This window comes from Cebus imitator, unplaced genomic scaffold (genome assembly GCF_001604975.1).
Source record: "Cebus imitator isolate Cc_AM_T3 unplaced genomic scaffold, Cebus_imitator-1.0 Scaffold344, whole genome shotgun sequence".
Taxonomy (NCBI): domain Eukaryota; kingdom Metazoa; phylum Chordata; class Mammalia; order Primates; family Cebidae; genus Cebus; species Cebus imitator.
Window position 1 is genome coordinate 282,453 of NW_016107659.1, and position 20,635 is coordinate 303,087.

General features: G+C 42.3%; 1 protein-coding gene across 1 annotated transcript in view; it reads left to right on the forward strand.

Annotated features, from left to right (window-relative positions):
* Nucleotides 1-1,114: 1,114 nt before the first annotated feature.
* Nucleotides 1,115-20,635, forward strand: part of EGFLAM (EGF like, fibronectin type III and laminin G domains) — a 226,600-nt gene continuing 207,079 nt past the window's right edge. The window contains exons 1-2 of the mRNA XM_037730434.1: nucleotides 1,115-1,283; nucleotides 1,865-1,975. Coding sequence (XP_037586362.1) covers nucleotides 1,879-1,975 — 97 coding nt within the window. The 5' untranslated portion in view covers nucleotides 1,115-1,283; nucleotides 1,865-1,878. The remainder of the gene's footprint in view (nucleotides 1,284-1,864; nucleotides 1,976-20,635) is intronic.

A 20,635-nucleotide genomic window follows, 5' to 3' on the forward strand; every position in this document is an offset into this window, starting at 1 on the left:
GTCTGTGATTTTTGGGACCTTTGAGACTAGCAGCCCTGGGGGCAATCACTTTGCCTAGCTTAGCAGCCGGCTTCATGGTCACCTTGGAAGTGAAGAGCATAGGTCTGTCTGAACTTTGCTCCAGTTCTGTGTAAGAGGACAAGCTCCGGTGTCACAGCTAAGACTTCCAAATACTGAGGTTGGAGGGGACTTTGAATTTATTTATGAACAGACAGTTGTACACTTGAAAATGCCAACAGATAAGGGAACATACTGAGCTTCGCTAACTAACAAGATTGAGCTCATTACAAACTCTCCAGCCAGGGGATATTTCATTCTTAAAAAGAGGAGTAGAAATCCTGTGTGTGTGTTTGGGGGGCTGGGGAGGGGAGAAGAATATGTCAGTCAACATCGTTTCCTCCCGCTCTCCCAAACATAGGCTAACTGTGAAGAGCCAGGACGCCCACCGAGTCCTGGCAGCGCTGCTAGGCGGGGCGGGGGTGGGCGCGGTCCTCTCGCTGGTGCCTGCAGACTTCCTCTGCAGGGCATTTCCTAGTGCCTTTGATCTTTCCCCACGAACTGGCCAGGACCGCGTTTGCCTCTAAGTTTATTCCTTCTTGGTTTATTTATTGTATTTGCTTTCTCTTCTTGCTGGTTTGGAGGTCAGAACGCCAGTGTGCAACGGGACGTGAGTCCCAGGGTCTCCCCTCTCCAGGCACTGCCGCGAAATCTGGCAAAAGGTACATTTTACTGAGTCCTGGGGAAGCAAATTCAGAGGAGAAAGAGTCTTTCCCCACTCAGGGAGCCAATCCAGGAAGCCGGATCCTGGCATCAGAGGCTAGGATCCGGCCCCGACCCCCTGCCCCAGCCCCAGCCCCAGCCCTGTAGGCGGGCGCCCCCAGGGGATCCTCTCGGTCCCCCCCCCCCTCCCGGGGGCTAGTGCTCGCGTCCCTCCCCGAGACGCCAGGCTTAACTTGAAGTTTCATCTCCTCCCCAGGAGGGTCTCAAGTTGCCTTCCTCTGCCGGGAAGGGCCCCCACACCCCTGCGCCGGGCCGTAATCCCCACCCGGCGTCCCAGTCTGAGCGGCCCGGCCTCAGCTCTCCATCTGCGCGCCTTAAATCCCATTTATCTTCTTAGCGCCTCAGACCCGGCCGGCCCCGCCCCTCTTCCTCTCACCCCCACCCCACTTGCAAATCACAGACCCCCTTCTACCCCCCCCGCATCCCCCAAGTGCGCAGGATCAACGATAGCAACCTTCGAGGTGTTAGAAAAAGTCGCCAGGCTGGGTAAAAGCGACCTAGAGGGGCGCGGCCGGAGGAGGGCCCGGCCGGGGTGGGGAGCGCCCCAAGATTTCAGGGTGAGGACCGCGGAGGGTCCTGAACCCGCAGTCGCCTAACTCCTGCCCTGCGTCTCCAGTGCTTGAAGTCGGTCCCTCCCAGGTCCCCAATCTAGGTCAGCAGCGCGGAAGGGCTGAGCTGGGGGTCGCTAGAGAGGGTGAGGGGCGGGCTGTCTGCTTCCGAGGTGGGCGAGGAGTGAGGATTTCAGGGCCTGCCCCTCTCACTTCCACTCGATTGTAATTTCATCCCACGGCCCGTCGAGCTTCCCTCCCTTCCGCAGCCAGTCAGTCCCTCCCGTCAGCCTCCTTCGTCGCCCCCGCCCCCGCGAAAAGCCCTGCCGCTTGCAGCCGGCTCCACTCCCGCACGCCGACCTCCCGGCTGCAGTCCTGCCTCCTGGAACCCCCTCGCGCCCGGTTCCGGGCCCAGCCCCTGCAGCCGCCCACCTCCTCACTCCGGCCCGGGGATCCGCGGGGATCCGCGTCCCCCACGCCCCCGCCCCGGGAGAAGCCCTTTCCCTGTGCGCCCGGGACTTGGTGAAACTTTGCAGGCGCTGGCGGCGAAATGGATTTAACCCGAGGCGTCTTGCTCCGGCTCCTGCTCCTGGCTTCCAGCCTCCCACCCGGCACGCTGTCGCTCCGAGCCGCTCTCCGAAAACCAGGTAAGGCGCTCCTCCGCCCGGAGCCACCACGCCCCGAGCGCCCCTGCGGGGCTCCGGGGCCAGGACGCCGAGCGGGCCGCGCACCGCCTCCCTCTCCCCAACCGGCTTCACTCGCTTCAGCTCTGCCCGGAGCTGGGAAAAGACGCGAACCTCGCCCTCTCCCGCTCCCGGGCGGCTCTAGGGGTATTTGTTTGTTAAAATAATGATCAGTTTTCCAGACACAGTAGAGGTGGTGGTCCCGTGTTTGATCGCAGAGAGGTGAGATTTGGGACAACGGTCGTGCTGTCTCAATTGCAGAGGATGGCAACAGTGCAGAGGAGTCAAACCAGCCCCTCCTGCGTCTCCAAACGTCTTTCTGAATTCATATCGTCCAGAGCCCAGCCATTTCCTGTTAAGTGTCTGAAGGGTTGCCTGGAGCCCCTCTGCCCAGCTCGGGTCCTGCCCACGCGCTATGCAGGGATGTGGACGCTGCACTTAGCATCCTCTTCTACTCTGGGGCCGTTTGTTCAGAAGGAAGCACCCAGTGGGTTAATTTTACCGTGTTTTGAACTCCTGTCTTTGCTCTGCTATTTAAACAAAGATATGTGCGTTACAGCCTGTTATTGGGGATTGGGGAGAACATGAAACCACAGTAACTTGTATTTCCTCAAGCTGCATATAGGTAAAAAGTCTGTGCATTTTGGTCTACTTTGATTTGGCCTATGTTGTGAGATTATTCAAAGTAGAACATTCTAAACAATGAAGTTCTAAACATTGTTTCCCAAATAATGATTTTTATTCTTTTTCTTTTTTTTGCTGGGGAACATATTTAGAATTCTGAAAAATCTGTTTTTTCTTAGCTTACTTTGTAAGGGAGGCTGTCTTATGGGATTAATTATATCTTATGAACAATGGAAAACAATATAACTTTATGTGAATGCAGTCTACAAAACCTCCCGGAAAGTGCAGTTTGTCTTCACAAACGTTTCTCTAAGAAAGAGGCAAAGCTAGGAAAATTTATCAGACGGCAAAGAAAATCGTCTTAGCGGGATCCCATGTGGATACTTAAATATTTTGGCATTGAAACCATCTGGAAACAGGACTTGTTGCTTTTCGGCTCTGGGAACGCCCTCAGTCTATGAGCCATATCTCTTATTACCAGCACTTGTTAACCTGCCTTGAAATCTAAGGTCATTATCATAATCTACACCATATTTAAATTATGAGCCATTTCGTTTATGAGCTCTTCATTTTGGAGATATTAGCTTCAGTCCAAGGTAATATTAAATTGTTTCTCTTCCTGCCTGCACGCACGCGCGCGCGCACACACACACACACACACACACACAACACACCCCTTCAAGGATTTGAGGACAGGGCTTCTAACTTTCCTCTTTAAGATACACACATCACAGTCAATTGCATTTTGCAGATTTATTCACATGAAATAATCGATTGTCACAATTTTTAAACAAAGCATAGTTATATGTATAGTTTCAAAGCATGAACAGTGTATGCAATGCTTTTTTAAGGATATGTTTTAATCCATTTAAAGGCAATTTTTAAAAAGTATTTTATAAAAGCCTGCTGTATAAAACTGCTCATATGGGTCACCATATTTTCTTTCTTATTTTTTGTTGTTTCTCCCCTAAAAAGATTTTCTACCTGGTTCACTCAGACTCATTCTGATATTCATGCCAGGAATATGCCATGTTGGCCTCTTTGGTTTTATTTGAAGCATAGATAGGGTTTTGATAGTGGAAACACCACCTTTTAAATTACATCAAATTTGAGGTAGGAGAAGTGAATAGACTAGGTTCAACCTAGAAGAGTTTTTTTTTTTTTTTTTTTTTTTTTTTTTTTTTTTTTTTTTTTTTTTTTTTTATTACTTTATAATTTTATCCAGACACTGACTTTCAGGTTGGAAAGCTTCTCAGATTAAAATGACAGCTACTTCATAAACTTCAGGGGAAATTTCCCTCCTGGGCTCATTTACATCCCTTGGAAAGACTGGTTTTTGATCCGGAAAATTGGTCCAGATTAAAAAACTGAATGTGTCCTGCTTGGCTCTGATGTGAGCAGCAACCAGCTAATTTATAATCTTCCCCAGATGCTAGCAAATCCTGCTAGTATCCATATGGGAGTTTCTTTGTACCTTGTTTCCTCAATAGAAATTGGTTCATATATAGTACTTTGAAGGTATCATGGCCACTTTGCAAGCACACTGGAGCGGTTCTGTTTTATTTGGATAACCCTCCCTGTCTCTTCATACCCCTAAATCTACTTTTGATAAGTACAGCTTTGTTGGAGAAGTCTTGGATTCAAAATCAACCTGAAAATTCCCCATTCCCATCTGCCTCTGATGAGAAAAAACTGAGTAGCAGCTTCAAGTTTGAGTCTAGTTTGTGTTCAACACAAGCAACATTTCCCTTCACCCCAAGATAGCTCATCTGTTGACAGTGAACATTAATAAAGAAACCTCTGCATTTGCCAGGACTCACGAGAAATGACAGTTTTCAAATTAAGTTAAATTAAGTCATAATAACTAACACAAAGTGCTTGCCACACTGTTCTAAAATCTGGACGGACTCACAGTGATTTATTTAATCAACCCAACGGCCCCGGGAGATGAGGACTATTACCATCCCTGTTTTACTGAAGGAGAAATCGTGGATTAGAGAGGTTGCATATCTCACCCAAGGTCACACAACTACTAAACGGTGGAATGGAAATTTAAGCTCTGATATTCAGGACCAGAAACTGAGTTCAGAACACCCTGTTTGCAGAGGTAAGTAGCATGTTTTGTAGGGTGTCCTCCTGGAGGCTGAAGAGTGGATGGAGCTCCCGTGGGTCAGATTGGAGGCTAGGTGGAGGCTGCTGTTTTGTGTGGGGACCCTGAGTTGCTCTTAAACATTTCTAAATGGGATATGCCCAAGCCTCCTAAGACAATAGAGTGCATATGACACTGAAAGAGTTTAGAAGCTACTGTCTCCGGGCCTCATTTATAAGAATCATGGGCTGTAGCCTTACGGAGTGATGATGAACCGCTTGCTTCTCTTGTTGAACTCCTGGGGATTAAGGCTTGTGAGGGTCAGAGGGTCCACTTGAGTACCTGAAGGTAGAAAAAGGGGCCTCTGAAGAATGGGAGGGTTTAGGGCCCTTTCCTTTTCCCAGGCCCTCACGGTGTGAAAACACAATGTGTTGGATAGCCTTCGTTCCTTTAGAGACTCCAAATTAGAATCACAGGCCTGGAAGGAAGTGAAAAACCCTCATTTTGCAGCTGGGCATGGCTCTTGCCTGTAATCACAGCAGTTTGGGAGGCTGAGGCGGGTGGATCAGAGGTTGTGAGTTCGAGACTGGCCTGACCAATATGGAAAAACCCTGTCTCTACTAAAAAAATACAGAATTAGCCAGGTCTGGTGGCACATGCCTATAATCCCAGCTACTCGGGAGGCTGAGGCAGGAGAATCACTTGAGCCCAGGAGGTGGAGGTTGTGGTAAGCCAAGATCATGCCATTGCACTCCAGCCTGGGCAAGAAGAGTGAAACTCTGTCTCAAAAAACAAGCAACCCTCATTTTGCAATGAGGCTGAGGGTGACTCAGTGACTTGCCCAGGTTAACATCAGAAGCTGAGCTGGAACTAGCACCCAGACCTCCCACCCTCCTGAGGGACCTCTAGCCTGTGCTTGTCCCATTACCTGAGTCTCACCAGAAAGTGCAGGACTGCCTTGCTTCTGTGGTAGGGCAGGAAGAAGGGAGAGGGAAGTCCAGACAACTGCTGGAACCAGCATGCAACAAGTCACTTCATTCCCACAGACATATTGCTAACTTTTGTCCTTATTATCATCTTAAAGTCAGATTTATTGAGGTACAATTTATATACAATAAAGTTCATCAAGTATACAGTTTGATGAGCCCTAACAAACATATACAGTAATGTAATCACTACTGTAATAGAAATATATAAAACATTTCCATCATCCTAAAATATTCCCTTGTGTCCCTTTGTAGAAAAATGACTCCTTCCCAGCCCCTGGTAACCACTGATCTAACTTCTATCCCTGTAGTTGTGCCTCTTCCAAAATGTCATATTTTGTGTTCACCTTCTATCAACTTAATAATGCTTTTAAGATTCATCCATGTTGGCCGGGTATGGTGGCTTACGCCTGTTATCCCAGCACTTTGGGAGGGCAAGGTGGGTAGATCATAAGGTCAGGAGATTGAGACCATCCTGGCCAACATGGTGAAATCCTGTCTCTACTAAAATACCAAAAACTAACCGGACGTGGTGGTGCGCGCCTGTAGTTCTAGCTACTCGGGAAGCTGAGGCAGGAGAATCGCTTGAACCCAGGAGGCGGAGGTTGCAGTGAGCCAAAATTGCGCCTCTGCATTCCCAAGACTCGGTCAAAAAAAAAAAAAAAAAAAAAAAAGAATCCATCCATGTTGTTGCATATATTGGATGTTTGTTCCTTTCTTATTGTTGAGTAGTGGTGCATTGTATGGACCATGGATTATCAGTTTGTTTAACCGTTTGCTAGTTAATGGACTTTTAAGTTCTTTTCAGTTTTAGGCTATTATGAATAAAGTTTCTAGACATGTGTACATGTAAGTCTTTGGAAGATATGTGTTTCCGTTTTTCTTGGTAAACAGAAGGAGTAAGATCACTGCATCACATGGCAGTTGTGTGTTGAACTTGATAAGAAATCAAACTGTTTTCCAAATAGGCTGTACCATGTTCCATTCCTACCAGCAAGATACGAATGTTCTAGCTGCTCCTATTCCTCTACAACACTTGGTAGACTTGGTTTTTTGGTTTTGTTTTAGCGATTCTATTATAATAAGCATGTAATAATATGTCATCACAGTTTTAATTTGCTTTTCTCTAATGACTAATTATATTGAACATTTAAAAAATGCATTTATTTGCCATCTTTTCTTTGGTGAAATATTTGTTTAAATCTTTGGCTGACTTTTAAAATTTGGAATGTTTGCCAGGCGTGGTGGCCCATGCCTGTAATCCTAGCACTTTGGGAGGCCAAGGTGGGCAGATCATTTGAGGCCGGGAGTTTGAGACCAGCCTGGCCAACATGGCGAAAACCCAGCTCTACAAAAAATACAAAAATTAGCTGGGCTTCGTGGTGCATGCCCAGCTACTTGGGAGGCTGAGGCACAAGAAGCACTTGACCCTCGGAGACGGAGGTTACTGTGAGCCAGGATTGCACCACTGCACTCCAGCGTGGGTGACAGAGGAAGACTCTGTCTCAAAAAAAAAAAAAAAAAAAAGAAAGAAAAAAAGAAAAAAAAATGGGATATTTACTTTTTTATGATTGAATTTTGAGTATTCTTTGTATATTCTGGATACAAGTTCTTTATTAGATATGTGTTTTGTAAATCTCAGCTTCTAGCATGTGGCTTGTCATTTTCTTAATGGTATCTTTCAAAAAGAAGAAGAATTATGTTTTGATAAGGTCAATTTATCATTTTTTAAATGGCTTATGCTGTTTTTTTGAAAGCTTAACCTGTGGCTGCAAAGATGTTTCCCTATGTTTTATTGCAGAAGTTTTTTAGGTGTTACATTTAGGTCTATAATTCATTTTGAGTTAATTTTGCATGAGGTGTGAGACATAAGTCAAGATTTATTTGCTTTTGTATGAATACATTGGCCTTGTTTTCTAAGCACTCTTATGCTTGGTGGTGGTAGGTGGTATGTCAGAGCAAAGGGATCTCCGGCTTGGAAGGCTTGCTGTAGCTCTCAACCCACAGTGGCTGGCGCCATTAAGACGTCCTCATTTCTATGCAGTAGATAAGGTATAGATCTTTTGTCCCTCTACAAGGTTCTGTCACTGAAGTCAGACTTAGGGCTGACTGCTGTGGCATGTCTGGGAAGGGTTCCTGGGGTAAAGACCAGCGCTCCCAGGCCTAGAGCCTGGGGTTGCTCTTTGTTTATTTAGACAAGACTCCTGACATTTACTAACTCTCTGGCACGAGGGGCTGGAGAACTGCACATGGGTCCTGCCTTTCCTCCTGCTTGTCCTGTTTGCCTGAGGCCCCAGGGTCAGTGGGAGAAGGTCAAATCAGCATTCAGACTTCAAGGTTTTCCCTGGAGGATCTGGGCATCCACAAGCATCCTTACCAAGATGTAGCTCTCTCATCTTTTTCTTTCTGCTTTCTCAATATTTCTCTAGTGGCATAATCCAACTAAAATTAAGATGTAGGGAAAGTCAGGAAGCAAAAATAAAAGGCTGAAAGAGGAGAGTTAGCCTGCAGGCAATACACCTGTTGGTTGCTGGTAGAGAAATGTGCATCTCTAGGGGGATTCTGCTGCTGCTCGTGTGAGGCTGAGTGGCTAAGGGGCAGGCGCCGGAGATCAGGGGTCATCCTGGTCTACTTTCCCAGTGCCACCTTGATCGACCTGGAATTCACAAGAGACTGGTTACTTTCTCTCTTATAACTCTCATCCATGCTCTCTTCCCAAAGCAGGGCATTTGGGGAAGATTGCCTCATCCGTATGTCCCTTCCTGTCCCACTGTACTCCATATCACAGTGCTAATTCAGGCTGTCTGATTTTTAGGGAAAACTGTAGCTCACAAAGGCCATGGGGCACTAGAAGCTAGGTGCTAGGGACCTAGCACACGCATCCCCAGCACCCAACTCCTAATGTCCATGCAATTCAGGCACCGTGACAGAAATGTTTTCCTCTGATTCTTCACTCCATCAGTCTGCCTTCCCTCCTATTGGTTTCAACGTTGTCATATCTAATCCCTACAAGGAAGCACATCTCTCTCTGATTCCATCTCTCTTTGTTAGTCTCTCCCTTTCCATTAATTCTCTTTGAGGTAAAGGGACAGAGAAGTCAAGGTCAGGAGTAAGTGCAGTTTAACGTGAGGCAGGGCTTGATTTTTGAATTCTTTCTCAGGGAAGAGTGGCTTGGCCAGAAAGGAGCTGAGTGGTGCTTTTTGTTTTTCTTACCCAGAGCTGAGGGCTTTAATAACCTTAGCATTCTTTGGGGAATAGTTGTCCATCTGTTCATGGCTTACTACAGCCCAAAAGTGGCCTAGTAATTTTGGCTGGATTTCTGGAAGACTGGGATCAGCATCCCAGCTGAGGTTGGACCCCAGCTTGTCCAGGGATATCCTGTGGCTACCTCATGTTCTCCTGCCTCATGCCCTGGGCAGGCAGGATGGTAGCATTTCCCAGCTGACTGGACGATGTGGGGTCTTGATTGCAGCAGAAAATCTTTTGTGCTGCTCAAGGCCCGTGTGTCTTGCCTTTGTTTTTGCATGTCAAGCTGCACGTCTTAGGGATGCATCTGCAGTTTCAGGTACAGAAAAAGGGAAAAGGTGAGGAGATATGGCAGAACCAAAGTGGCAGCTTTTAGGGGAAATCCTCCAAACTCATCTTTGGTTTCACTGATTGTGGACCTCCCTTTCGAGGAAGGACCCTAGGGTGTAGTTTCAGCCTCCTGAAATGAACAGGTGGACTTTTGCTTCCTTGCAGGACCCCTCATGGGTTTCTTATGTAGGTGAGTCAAAACACATTTCTGCCAGCAGAGGGCGCACGTTCCAGAGCTGGCTCTGCGCGGGTCTCCGCCCTCAGCAGGTAATTCAGCCTTAAGTGAATGTGAATTTTTAGAGTGCAACCCAGGCACCTGCCTTTTTAAACAAGAACCTCAGATGATTTGATGCACACTTGAGACATGCCAAAACAGAGTTTGGACTCTCCCACTGCCTCCCTTTCCCTGGTACCTCCACCCAGGTACTCTGTGTTAGCTGACTGTCTCCACTTCGTACCTCCATGCCCAGCTGTGGCTGATGGTGATGACACATTGCTCTGGGCATCTGCATTTTAACCAGAACAACCCTGTTCTTAGGCTCTCAGTTGACGGCTCAAAGATGGAAACCTTGCAGTGGCGTTAACAAAAAGGCACGCTGTTCTCTATGTAACCGACGTTTCCCCTCCTTATCTCCCCTCACCCCCAATCCCAAGCTTGCTTTCAGCCTTCAAAGCTAGTTTCTCCTGGCAGAGCAGGAAGACTTGGGTGAGAGCACATATTTTGATATTCCACACATTTGGGTTCAAGTTCTGACACTGTGCCGCTCATGGTGACAGTGGGCCAGTTATATACGCTCTGCAATCCTCAGTTTCCTCATATGTAAAAATAGGATAAAGAAAGACTCTACCATATAGTGTTCCAGGGAAGATCCAATAAGGTAATGCATGTACCAGGGCATTAAAACTGATTAGAAGACTGACATTTGACGGCAATGTTTAAGAAATTGGGATTGTTTAATCTGGACAAGGAAGAAAAACCTGAAAGAATTTCTATGTTTCTATGCATCAGAAGTCATAAACACAGGCACTTATGATTTTATGTACTTTTATTCCTTTCTGTATGTATTAAGGTATGGCTACATGTGATGTGATTTGTATTGAATTGTAAAATTTTTCAGATAAATGAATTCCCAAATCAGAAAGACTCTCTGGTCAATCACATGCCTTGATTTTTGGTTTGGAAAATGAGGAGGATTTTTGTCTGGTAATCGTCTTGGGGAAAGTTTTGCAGGATGTGGTAAGGGAGCAGTAGTCCCTAAAACAGAATTATTCAAACTGATATGTTACTGGGAGTCAGTGAAAGTCTCTATAAAGCCGGAGAGCTAAGAAATGGTCCAGGTTTTGCTCATTGCTAAGTTGATTGGAGTAATTCAGGAGTCACTATTAGGGCATGGAAAGATGGACCAGGCTCAGTCCATTTCCTATTGATGTTTCCTCAGCTGGAAAAAAATCCACTTATCCAAGATACCCCACTATTTTATTTTAAGCATCAAAGGAAATAAAGCAGACTAGTGCTTTGAAAGAGCTGAAGTGGGGCTGGGCACAGTGGCTCAAGCCTGTAATCCCAGCACTTTGGGAGGCCGAGGTGGTCGGATCATGAGGTCAAGAGATTGAGACCATCCTGGCCAACATCCCCATCTCTACTAAAAATACAAAAAAAAAATTAGCTGGGCATGGTGGTGTGTGCCTGTAGTCCAGCTACCCGGGAGGCTGAGGCAGGAGAATTGCTTGAACCCAGGAGGCAGAGGTTGCAGTGAGCCGGAGATCGCGCCATTGCACTCCAGCCTGGCACCTGGCGACAGAGCAAGACTCTGTCTCAAAAAAAGGAAAAATAAATAAATAAAAATAAATGAAAGAGCTGAAGTGCTACCTAAGGACAGTATATGATCTAACAATAGTCATAGTAATTATTATTTTCACCAACTAGACAGAGCAAGGATATACTTCCCAGTGCTTTGATCTTATTTCCAGTATCCCCCTTCTCTGTTCCCCTAAAGACACTTGACAATTCTTTCTTGTCTGACTCTGCAAGTCCTGAGCAATTTAAATTTTAACACTTGTGTTTGCTGACAGGGCACCCAAAATCCTGAATCAGATTTAATGCAATGTTAGTGCTATTTATTTTTCTTGGTGCAATAAGTTTATATTAGCCATTTAGTGGTTTACATTGTGCAAAAGGAGTTGTATCAGCAGGCACTTTTCTGTAACATCTGGGCACTTGGAAACATAATACTTAAATACAACCTGAGTTTAAAGCCTTCCGTGGACAGATGGCTAATTTTATTGATCTAATCTCTCAGTTAGGAATAGATCCCATGATCCTTTGCTCGTAATTCTTGGAGTGAGGAGAGAAATGAATACAATGGGTGATGGCTGTGAATTAGGCAACTGTTATATTGTCTGTGATTTATTTTTAAAATGCTTCAGTATAAACAGTGACTGTATGAATTACTTTAATCTCTACCCTAGGGGAGCTTAGTTAACACTTGAAGTAATCCAGGCTAGAAGGCACCATTCTGGCATAAGAATTTACATCTATTTTCATCTCTTGGTGATTGTGCCGTGCCAGTGGTTAAATATTTGGATCTTCACTTCTGTCTTAGGCAGGAATCCAGACTGGTTAGTTATTATTTGAAGAACTTTACTATGAAGTTGAAAGTGGCAGCAAAAATACTTAGAACCATGTTATCAGATATTCATACTAGCGGGTTTGTTAATTAGCATAAATGATGTTAGATACAATGTTTTTATTTGTGAAGTATGTGATTAGCTAGAAAGATTATTCGTGTTTCTCTATTTTTATGTGGACAGAGTAAGAATCTAGCAACTCTAGAAATCAAGCTACTTTGCAGTGGCTGAATTCGGCTACAGCTCCATTTATTTCTGTGTTTTCCTCACACAACAGGAGACTCATTTGCCTGCCCCCTCAGCAAGATGGTTTGCTGATTTTGCCATTAGAATATTGACGTATCTCTCTCAGCAGATACAAGCAGGTGCTTGTATTAATTAGGATAATTAGCGTTACCTATTGTAACAAACAAATCCAAATCTTGGTGGCTTGACACAAAATTTATTTTTTGCACTTAGTCTAAGCCCAAAGTGGATATTCATTTCCAGGCAGCTCTCCTCAGCCATCTTCCTCCAAATGGTGACTTGAAGACTTGAATCATTCTGTCTTTAATACCACCATCTTATAACGCAAAAATGGTCTTCAAAATGGACCTCCAGGGTGGGAGGTAAAGAAAAAGAAGGCTTGTGAGAGATTTTCTGTGCCAAATCAGAACATGGTCACGTTGCCCCAACCCAACTGTAACATTTCTGGAAAATGTGGTTTAGTAGTGTGCACAGGAAGAAAAAGAACCAGATATGGTGGATTGTCTCTGATGCATGCTTTGGAGTTCCTGAAAGGACAAAGAGGAGATATCACCAAATTTACAACAGCAGGTTGTATAATTTTTGTGGCTTCTTGCCCATGGATATTTGTATACATGGCAGAATTTGACTTGTCCCTTTGCTTTTGTCTACTGAGCTCAGGTGATCCTCTCACCTCACCCTTCTGAGTAGCTGGCACTATAAGTGTGCACACCACCATGCCTGGCTAATTTGGGCTTAGACTAAGTGCTTTAGTCTACTACCTGGTTGAAAAGCAAATAGTTACCATCTATTTTTACTTGCTGGAGGCCACTACAATTTAAAAAAGAATCTAAAAACTAAGCAGTCGAATTAATTTAGGACAGTTTGCAATAAGGTTCAAAAATATGTATATAGGTAAGTGCATATGTGCTATATGTTACTATATATTTCCTACATTTTACAAAAGGCAAAATTAATCCCTTTAAAAAAAAGTTGGCCAGGCACAGTGTCTCGCACCTGTAATCCTAACAGTTTGGGAGGCTGAGGTGGTGGGTGGATCGCTTGAACCCAGAAGTTTGAGACCAACCTGGTCAACATGGCGAAACCCCATCTCTACTAAAATACAAAAAATTAGCCAGGCATGGTGGTGTGCACACTTATAGTGCCAGCTACTCAGAAGGGTGAGGTGAGAGGATCACCTGAGCTCAGGAAGGGAGTGAGACTCTGTTTTAACAATAACAACAACAACAACAACAACAACAAAACAACAAAACAACCAAAAACATCACTACCCAGGGATCAAATCGAGTGAGTTTCTAGGTATATCAACTAGATCTCTAGTCCCTCCCACCCCCAGTTTTCTGGAAACTCCTTCTGTTTGCGTCCCAGAACAAAAAGGACTGACTAGTCATGGTAGAATATTCAGTGAGAGTTGCTTCTTACGTTATAAAAATCTTTTTTTTAGACACCACAGCCTTCTTTGATGAAGATGAAGATGGTGTGCTCTTGTCTCAATAAAGACAAATTGATACATTTGGTTGAACCACTGCACTTTTCAAAGCACTTCTAAATATGATCTCATTTGATCTTTGTAATCCTTGCCCTATCAGGAAGTCAGGGCAGATGACTTAACAAAAAGGAAACAGGAATAGCCAGGACATGAACCTAGATCATTCAGCCTCTAGCCCTTCTTGCTTCCCATCAACCCAGAGGTGCTTCTGGAGCTAATTGGATAGAATATGTGATCGTTGCTATGTGCTTGAGTCTAGCTCTGCAGCCAGGAGGGACCTCGTCAAGAAGACACGCTCTTCACCCAGGCTTCACTTAGAAAGATTCCGAGTGTGTCATGGGACACTCTGTAGAGTGACCTGGGACAGCTTTCAGTCATGCTCCTCACTGGTTGGTATGTGGAGAAAGTGGCTCGTTTTACAAACTACTTGACGACAACAGGTCTGCTTGCAACTGAGAAGGAGCTGTAGCAGCTTGAGGGTATCCTCAAAATCTTCTCAGATATCTTCTGTGGAAAACGCTTTTGGGATCTCAAGGACCACCCAGATGGTGCAGCCTAGCTCTGAAGCTTTCCATCCCTCCACGATTTAGCCATCCTCTTTAGTAGCAAGTGATACTTGTTGGACTTGCAATATGGCATATTTCAAGGTTTGTCATTCCAGTCTCAAGGCTTCTGTTAGTTTCTCAAACATCTCTTTGATGTTCCAGGATTTCCTAATTGGTGTAGTTAAATAAACCATTAGTTGAGAAAAAAAGAAGCATTTGTTTGATAGCTGTTTTAAAGTAATTGACAAGCTTGGTCACAGCCTACACCCTTCACATCCCTTCAGCTTGGAGGAACTGAAGTAAGACTCCAGTCAAACAGACCTGGGTTTAAACTCTAGCTTTAAAATGTGTTGCTGTCTGATTCCAGATAGAATAGTGTCTTTATGCCTTATATATTTCATCTGAAATTTAAGGTTCATAATACCTATGGCAAAAGTTTTGTGTGATAAATAAATGAGAAACTATGATGACCAAAGATGTACCTACAAAGTACCTAAACATTTGGTACATGATGGGCACTCCAATGTTAGTGCACATTAGTTAGATTCATTGTGGTTTATGGAGTTTATATGGTGGTAGAGACATTAGCTTTTCTCTATTTAATGTAACCCCAAATATTGACAACATTGCCATAAATGTATAATTGAGCTAGGCATCCACGAAAGTGGAAATGAAAAGAATTTCATTTCCTTAATTTCATATTATGAATTATTAGAGTTTATTTCCTCAAATAATGATGTTTGGTGTTTATATTAGTTATAAAGTTATTGATATTGATGAAAGAGTTGGAGTCAGCTTTGAGTTTAATAAAAACAACATTCATTTTGGACTTTGTACAAGTTCAGGAAGAAAGGATCAGGCCACTGTAGCAGTCATGGATTTTCAGGCATCAGCTGCATAGTTCCTTGAAAGACATTATTTGCAGTTAGAATATCAAAATTTCTTTAGCCACTTTTTTACTGTGATATTAAGAGAACAAATGTAAAAGACACTATTTCTGAAAAAAAGGGAAAAAAATTAAAAAATGATGTTGCAGTCAAGCAGAAAAAAAGTGAAAAAAATAAAGAATAATAAAAGATGCTATTTCTATGTGTTCTCTCTTCATTTTTGATTCATACTCTCTACCAGAATAATCTTCCCAAAATGAAGTTCTAATCCTATCGCTGTTGCATTTGATATTCTTTTCTGGCTCGCTACTGTTTTCCAAACCCTAAAGCTTGAACTCTGAAATCTGTCACAATATAGCCCCAACTCACTTTCCTGTCTTTTCACTGAACACATGCGTGCATTCCAGCCAGGATAGATTATTTGCTATTCCTTAGACCTCCTCTTCACTTTCCCAATGCTGAATGTTGTTCACATATTGATCTGACCCCTTGGAATATCCTCTTATCTCTACCCATGGAAACACAACAACCACTTCAAAGCATGTCCCAGTTACCTCTAGTTCTATGAAGTCTTCATGTACCCTTCCAGCCAGAAGCCATTCCTCTCTTCTCCCATTTCTACTTTATTATATCATCTGTATACCTGACTCATGTCTTCTGTTAGATTTGGAATATGGTCAAGAAAAGCACCATGACTTCTCTGCCTTTGTATCCCCTTCATTGCCTAATGGATTGTCTTACATGTGGTTGGTCCTTCAAAGACAGTTATGGATTAGAAAACCATGGCCTCATTTGGGACAAACACGTTTTCACATGGTGTAATTAATTTGATCCTACTCCCAGCTCCTGACTTCATTTCACACAGAAAAAGTGTCACTTCCATGTGTCACTTCCATGTGCCAACATTTTTGCACAACATATGCAGACATTTGAAAACCCACATTTCAGTATGATTCAGAGAAGGTTCCCCAGGGAGTCACTCTGAAGCAGTATGTAATTTAAATCCCACCTACATGCTGCCAAAGGCTATTGAAATAGTGGGGCTTAAGGAGACTCTGATTGAGTCTGTGCTGTGAAATATGTCATTTTCAATACCTAGAGAACAGGTAGAGCTGAAGTAATGCATGGAGCTGCCTCAGACTTGCTTTTTATCATGTCTTTGGAGGTTAAGAAGCAAAGGCAATACCATTTACTCATACACTGAAAAGTAGTAGGTGGGGAGGGGTTAAAATAGTCCAATGTTCAACAACCCTCCTTCCCCCTTTGGTTTTTAAAACCAAAGGAAAGTGAGGGTTGTGTGGGAGTGGCATCATAGGTATGATTGAAAAGGTCAAGTTATAGGAGAAGGGATAAAGCTAGTTCAATCTGCCATAATGAGATCTGACTGTGAGGTCATAAGTAAAACGGTACTCCAGTTCTTCAACATTCTTCTTCATTGTTATTGTACTGACCCTGGCTTGCTTATGAAGATCAATTCCGTATTCCCTTGAAAGCAAAGCAGCCAAAAGCCAGAGTGTTTGCAAATGAGTTTTCAGTCTTTGTTTTGTGAGAACCAACATGCCTGATAAAAATGAATGCTCCTGATAAGTCCTATTGAAAGCAACCGATTGACTGAAACATTCATCAGTTGACTTTTTGAGAGATTGTGCGTGTGTGTGTGTAACCTAAAATTAACCTTCATTATAATAGCAATTAAAAATAAAATAAGTAAATGATATGAGGAAGTGGTAAAGTATTAGGGATACATGTACCAATGTTTGAAATTTACTTTGAAATACATTTACAAAAATAAGATTTAGAAGAGAAGGATGTTGTAAGATGGTGGAGTAGGATCTCCAGCAATCATTCCCCTGCATAAACATCAATTTGAATAACTATCCACACATGAAAATACTTCACAAGAGCTAGAGAAACCAGGTTAGAGATTACTATACCTAGTTATAACATAATAATAGAAAAGACACATTGAAGAAGGTGGGAAGGACAGTTATACATTATCCATGTTACCCTTCCCCAGCAATAGGCAGCACAGCGTGGAGAGACATACCATATACTTGAGGGAAAGAAAGGGAAATAAGCATAGGACTTTGCTTTGCACTCCAGCACTGGGCCCACCACAGTAAAACCCAGCACTGGAAAGTCCTGCACAGCCCAATGCCAGGCTGATACCCACAGACTTGGCTCCTAGACCTATCCCAACACCATGTAGGAACACATAGCCCCTTCAAGATGGACTCAAGTTCTAGACTGTATCACTGCTGGCCAACTACAGAGGCTTTGGAGTCCAAATAATCCCTAGTGACAGCAAGGCCTGAGAAGCTGTGGGTTTTGGGCAGGCCCCAACAGTGTACTAGCTTCAGTGGCCGTGGGCTTTGGGTACACCTCAGCACTACAACAGCCTCAGCAGCCATGAGATTCTAGCCCAGTGCTGTGACAGCTTTGGCAACCATGGGACTTCAGCTTAGCACTATGCTTGCTGTGACAGTCCTGGGCTTAGAGGGCCCCCTCGCACTGCAGTGTGTGACTCATGGTCATAGTCAGGGACCATACCAGACAACCTGCCCAAAATCTCTAGATAGGCTTACTATTGAAGGACATTCCTAGACAAAGCTAGTCTGTGAAACTGGAATAAGTATCTGCTTTGTCAATGTGCAGATATTGTCATATGACCAAAATGATCAAGCACAATTAGAGAAATATGACATCATCAGATGAACAAAATAAGGTGCTAGTGACTGGCTCTAAAGAAATGGAGCACTATGAACTTCTGAAAAAAATTCAAAGTGACTGTATTAAGGAAGTTCAGTGAACGTCAATAAAATGCAAGAAACAGTTGAATGAAATGAACAAAAGAATAAGTGACCAGAATGAGAAATTTAATAGAGAAATATTTTTTAAAAATAAAACTGAAATATTGTAATGGAAAAATACAATAAACAAAATGAAAAATATATCAAAAGCAAATTTGATTAAACAGAAGAAAGAATCTGTGAACTTGAAGATATTTGAAAATATACAGCGAGGATTAAAAAGAAAAAAAGAATGAAAAAGAAAGAAGAAAGCTTGCAGGATTTGTGGGATAGCATCAAAAGAGTAAATGTTTGAATCACTGGCATTCAAGAGGGAGTAGAAGAAAGACAAAGGGGTAATAGGAGATAATAGGAGAAAACTTTTGAAACCTGAAGAAAGATATAAATATCCTGGTACAGGAATGTCAAAGGTCCCTAATCAGATTAAATCCAAATAAGGCTGTCTAAGGACATATTATAATCAAACTGTAAAAGATTAAAGACAAAGAGAAGATCCTGAAAACAGCAAGAGAAAAAAGCAAATAACATATAAGGGAGTTCCAGTATTCTTAGCAGCAGACTTCTCAGGAGAAAAACTTACAGGCCAAGAGAAGGTGGGATGATATATTCAGTTTTGAAGGACAAAAATTGCTAACCAAGAATACAGTACCCAGTGAAGCTGTCCTTCAGAATTGAAGGATAAAGACTTTCCCAGACAAACAAAAGCTGAAGAAATTAATCACCACCAGACCTCTCTAATAATAAATGCTAAAAGGGGTTCCTCAAGCTGAGGAAAAGGGTACCATTGAGTAATACAAAGACATCTGAAAGTATAAAACTCACTGGTAAAAATAAGTACGCAGTCAAATTCAGAATACTTTAATACTGTAATGGTGGTGTATAAATCACTATCTTTAGTATTAAGGTTAAAAGACAAACTGTTAATAATAATAACTACAATCATTTGTTAAGACATATGCAACATAAAAATGTAAATTGTGACATCAAATATTCAACATGTGGAGGGGGAGTAGAGTTAAAGTGTAGAGTTTTTTTTTTTTTTCCCCAATTAAGTTTGTTATTAGCCTACAATAACTTGTTGTTACTATAAGATGTTTTCTGCAAGACTCATGGTAACCACAGAGCAAAAATATACACACTAGATATACACTATATATTTGATATACACACTAAAAATAAAAGGCAAGAAATCAAAAATACTACTAGAGAAAATTACTTAACCAGAAAGAAATAAGATGAAAAGATCTACTACAAGACAATTCTAAAATGGTGATAATAAGTGTGTACCTATCAATAATTACCTTGAATATAAATTCATCAAATTCTCCAAATTAAAAGACATAGAGTAGCTTGAAAAACAAGACCCATCTATACACTGCCTATAAGAGACTCATTTCACCTGAAAGGACACATATAGGCTGAAAGTGAAAGGATGTAAAAAGATATTCTGTGCAAATGGAAACCAACAGGAACAGTAGTAGCTATGCTTATATAAAATAGACTTTAGGTCAAAAACTATAAAAAGAGTCAAAGAGATCAGTATACAGTGATAAAGGAGTCAGTTCAGCAAGAGGATATAATAGTTGTAAATATACGTATAACCAGTGTCAGAGTAAGTACATAAATATATAAAGCAAATATTAATAGAACTGAAGGGAGAGACATATATTGCAACACAACAATATTAATAGTAAGGGACTTCAATCCCCCACTATCATTGATGGGCAGACAGAAAATCAGCAAAGAAACACTGGATTCAAACTGCATTCCAGACCAACTGAACCTAACAAACACATACAGAGCATTCTATCTTACAGTTACAGAATACATACTTTTCTCAACTGCACATGGAACATTCTTTAGGATAGTTCATATATTTGGCCACAAAACAAGTCTTAAAAGATTTAAGAAGATTGAAATTATATTAAGTATTTTTTCAGATCACAATGCCATAAAAATAGACATCAATAACAGGAGGAACATTGGGATATCACAAATACATGGAAGTTAAACAACTTGCTCCTGAACGACCAATGGGTCAATGAAAAAATTAAAAGATAATATATTAGTCCACGTTCATGCAGCTAATAAAGACATGTCCGAGACTAGGAGGAAAAAGAGTTTAATGGACTTACAGTTCCACATGTCTGGGAAGGCCTCACAATGGTGGCAGAAGGCAAGGAGGAGCAAGTCATGTCTTACATGGATGGTGGCAGACAAAAAGAGCTTGTGCAGAGAAACTCCCCTTTTTAAAACCACCAGATATCATGAGACTTATTCACTATCACAAGAATATCACAGGAAAGACCTGTTGCTATGATTCAATTATCTCCAACTGGGTCCCTCCCACAACACTTGGGAATTATGGGATTTGGGTAGGGACACAGAGCCAAACCATATCAGATAAATTTAAAAATTTCTTACAATTGAAAATAGAACTACAACATATCAAAGCCGATGGGATAAAGCAAAAGCAATTCTAAGAGGGACGATTTTAGCAATAAATGCCTAATACAAAAAGAAAAAAGGTGTCAATTAAATAATCTAACATTGTACCTCAAGGAAATAGAAGAACAAGAAAATAAACTAAACCCAAAATTAGTAGAAGAACAGAATAATAAAGATCAGATCAGAAATAAGTGAAATATAAACCAGGAAAACAATACAAAAGATCAACAAAACAAAGAGTGGGTTTTTTAAAGGTAAATAGAATTGACAAACGTTTAGCCAGACTAAAAAATAAA